The sequence below is a fragment of the Penaeus monodon genome, chromosome 18 (genome assembly GCF_015228065.2).
Source record: "Penaeus monodon isolate SGIC_2016 chromosome 18, NSTDA_Pmon_1, whole genome shotgun sequence".
Lineage (NCBI taxonomy): Eukaryota > Metazoa > Arthropoda > Malacostraca > Decapoda > Penaeidae > Penaeus > Penaeus monodon.
In genome coordinates, this window is record NC_051403.1 from 23,435,782 (window position 1) to 23,439,311 (window position 3,530).

Sequence of the window (3,530 nt, forward strand, 5' to 3'; positions counted from 1 at the left end):
TAAATAATAATGATGATAATAATAATAACAACAATAATAACAATAATAATAATAATAATAGGAAAACAATAACAATAACAATAACAATAACATCAATAACAATAACAATAATAACAATAACAACAATAATAATAATAACAATAACAACAGCAATAATAATAATAATTAATAGTAGCAATAATAATGATAATGATGATGATGATAACAATAACAATAATAACAGAACAAAAAAGTTACATTAATATTATGATAACAAATAATAATAAACAACAATAATGACAATAATGACAATAACACAACCACCTATAATTATTATAATGATAATCACAACAAATATGTTTATTATAATAATTACATTCATTTATAATTATAGCAATATAATAATCATAACACTAACAATAACAATAATAAAGATATCAATAATAATGATAATAATAGTGATGATGATGGTGATGATGATTTCAAAATAATAGCATTATCATGATTATTCATACCATTAACATCAAAGATAGAAACAAGAAATGAAACAAACTAACTGAAACTGGCATTCACACAAACAACAAGAAGGCGTAAAAAAGTGACTATTGACATCTTGGTATTGTGCCAAAAAACATGAAAGAGATTTAAAAAAAAAAAAGAAAAAAAAAAAACAAAATCATATATACTGTGTAGATGAGAAAAGGAAGAGGATACCCCACTCTACATACACAGGAAATGGTACGCAAATAATACACATTAACATATTCACTGCGAAAAGGTACATATTGCACCTTAGATGGATACCAGCCTTGTCTAAATGCACTGGCACCTAGGCCTATACTTAAGCATGTAAAATCACATTCCTAAAATAATTGACACTATGACAACCAAATCATTCACAAACCTTTGAGAATCCAATGAGATAACAGTATACAGGAATATTGCTAAATGGTAATAATCCCCCCACTGGAAATCAATATCATCTAATATTTATTAGTAAAAAGAGCTACATTAGAGAACTAACGTTTACTGATGATTTATCAATTTCTTGTTTGCTTGTCATACTGTGAAATATTGCATTACCCATTCAAAAGAATTTCTAAGTATTTTAAGAAAAAAAGAAAAAACTGCAATAGTGTATATATATAAAAATATCAATAATAGCTGCACAAACTTAAAACAAACCAATTGCATAAACCGTTTCCATAACAAAAGACTTGAATAAATTGTTATACAACACTAGAGCCTTGAATTAGATGCAATTAAAGGCTTTGGGGTGAAATGTAAAGGCTTGAATTACTGAGATGAAAAGGAAATAATTTCGTTCCTAAATATACATGGACGTCACACTTTCCGGTTCTCATCTGTCGCGTCACACGTCAAAATTACACGTGATGGAGGGCTAGTTTTATTGCTTAATTATAACTAATTACATTCTTCTCATAAATCTTCAAAGGAAAATAATTGGGATTTCTTCCCCACATAAATAAAATTCAAAAATACCCAACATCAAGTCTCCTTTGTCAGCATTACAAGACAATTCCTAAAATAGATTATGAAGTAAATGAGTAAATGACATTACACAGACAGCTAAAGAATTCTGAATAAATGACGACATATCACCAAAGGACTAAACAAATAACATTTCTCTTAAAATAAATGACCACATGCCTCTTGAAATAAATAAACTAAATGACACTACATGAACTGCCCTAAATAAATGTCTCCCATGACCCCCCCCCAAAAAAGGTATATATATGTATCTTTAAAAAAAGAAAAAAAAAGTTCTCACAAAAATTACAATAAACAAGAATACACAAAAATACAAAAACAAAACAAAAAATCCCCATTTCTCATGCATATTTAAGACCCGTGAAGAATAGGTAGGAAATGGAGGGGCAAGTATTGATCTTCTATTTACAGGAAAAGACCGAGAAAAGAGAGACATTCACCTCCTCCGACGTGGTCTGCCCCGCCTTGCGTATCAGGTCCTCCATCTCGAGAATATTCCCGGTGCTGAGGACGACCCTGCGAGGCTGAGAAGAAGACATCCTCCTGGCGAGAGCTGAGGGAGGAGAGAGAGCGACGACGACACACACCTCTTCCCCGCCGCGGTCGCCTTCCGCACTGGCCCCTCGCGCCCAGTGTTGCCAGGGCCAGGCCAGCGCTACGCGGGCTCGGGCTAGTGACGGACCCCAGCCGGAAACAGCTAGATTTGAGCGAGAAATTGATGAAGTTTATAGGTATATATATATTTTTTTTTTTTTTTTTTTTTTTTTTTTTTTTTTGAGAGGAGGGGTATTGAAGAACTTGCTGAATTTTTATGGGTCTACGGTTTGTTTGTTTGTTTGTTTTTTTTTTGGAGAGGGGCGGTGGATCGGGATGTCTATGATAAGATATGATAAGATGGCTTTTTACATTACGTGAATTATAGAGGTATATACGTGGTTCGGATTTCTTTTGTATGGTTTATTAGTAATGTCGTAGACTTTCTGAGACACGAGGCGATGAAAAAAAAAATGCAGTGGGGATACATTTAGATTCTCTTTCCTTTCATTTGCCCAGTTTACAAGATCAGGACCACGTGACCACTCCATCCGAAGTGTTTGGAAACCAAAGGCACTTTCGACGAAAGGCCATAGGTTAGTTTTTGTGCAGACACGTGAAAGATAGATTGAAACTAACAGCGTTGTTCACCGGCGCTTCCCGTGGTAAGAATTAGGCACGGGCAAAGTTTTTTTTTTTTTTTTTTTTAAGAGTGAAAGAAAGATGATGAAAAGTCAGACCACCAGGATTACAACCAGTATATGATTGCAGCTGTAAATGTTAATTTTATCGTGCTGATACAAAAATGCGCTAACTTAATATATGCAGCAAATGTATATCGTTGGCTAACACAACAGTGTTTATTTTGTCAGCCAATAAGAACCTCGCTAAATGCATCTTTTAAGCTACTAAAACGAAACAATCTAACTCCATTATACCAAAAATTACCTGATATAAAGGGAAATCCGCTAAACTGGCCATACTGCTCGCTCCGCCTCCTCCTCCGTCTGGCCGAATGGCTTCGGAGTTTCGTGCTCTGCGTGACGTCATAGAGTGAAGCTTTGAACCACTAAATTGATTGGTGTCCTATTTCTCTTTAGATTTATCTTGAATTGTGTTAGATAATCTACGGTGCCAATTTTGACCAACGTGAGAGTTCATGATACAGATTTATTCGTTTTTAAACCAAATATCTTATAAATGGAATCATTTTTGTTGTTCGCACTGTGGAGGTGTGCGAATAGTATTGGGTCCCTGTATCACACGCTTTGTGACACAAGTTTTTAGAGAAAATGTATCGCACTGGTTTGGGAAAACCGGGCTATTTGTTGACCATTTCCCCCAACTTCCCAAAAATTGTACATAAAATTTCTGAATTGGAACCAATCAAAACTTTTGTGGGGACCTCACATTTCCGCATGGTGGGCCCAAATTTTTAAATATTTGGATTTAAACTAATATCTAAGGATAATTTTTCATTGCAAACTCCCCGGGCGTAAATTTTT

At 34.1% G+C, this 3,530-nt stretch overlaps 1 protein-coding gene across 1 annotated transcript in view; it reads right to left on the bottom strand.

Annotated features, from left to right (window-relative positions):
• LOC119584332 (glutamate--cysteine ligase regulatory subunit-like) overlaps positions 1–3,031 on the bottom strand; it is a gene marked incomplete in the record, with an annotated part of 17,649 nt that extends 14,618 nt beyond the window's left edge. The window contains 2 exon segments of the mRNA XM_037932888.1: positions 1,932–2,188; positions 2,974–3,031. Coding sequence (XP_037788816.1) covers positions 1,932–2,030 — 99 coding nt within the window.
• Positions 3,032–3,530: the final 499 nt, after the last annotated feature.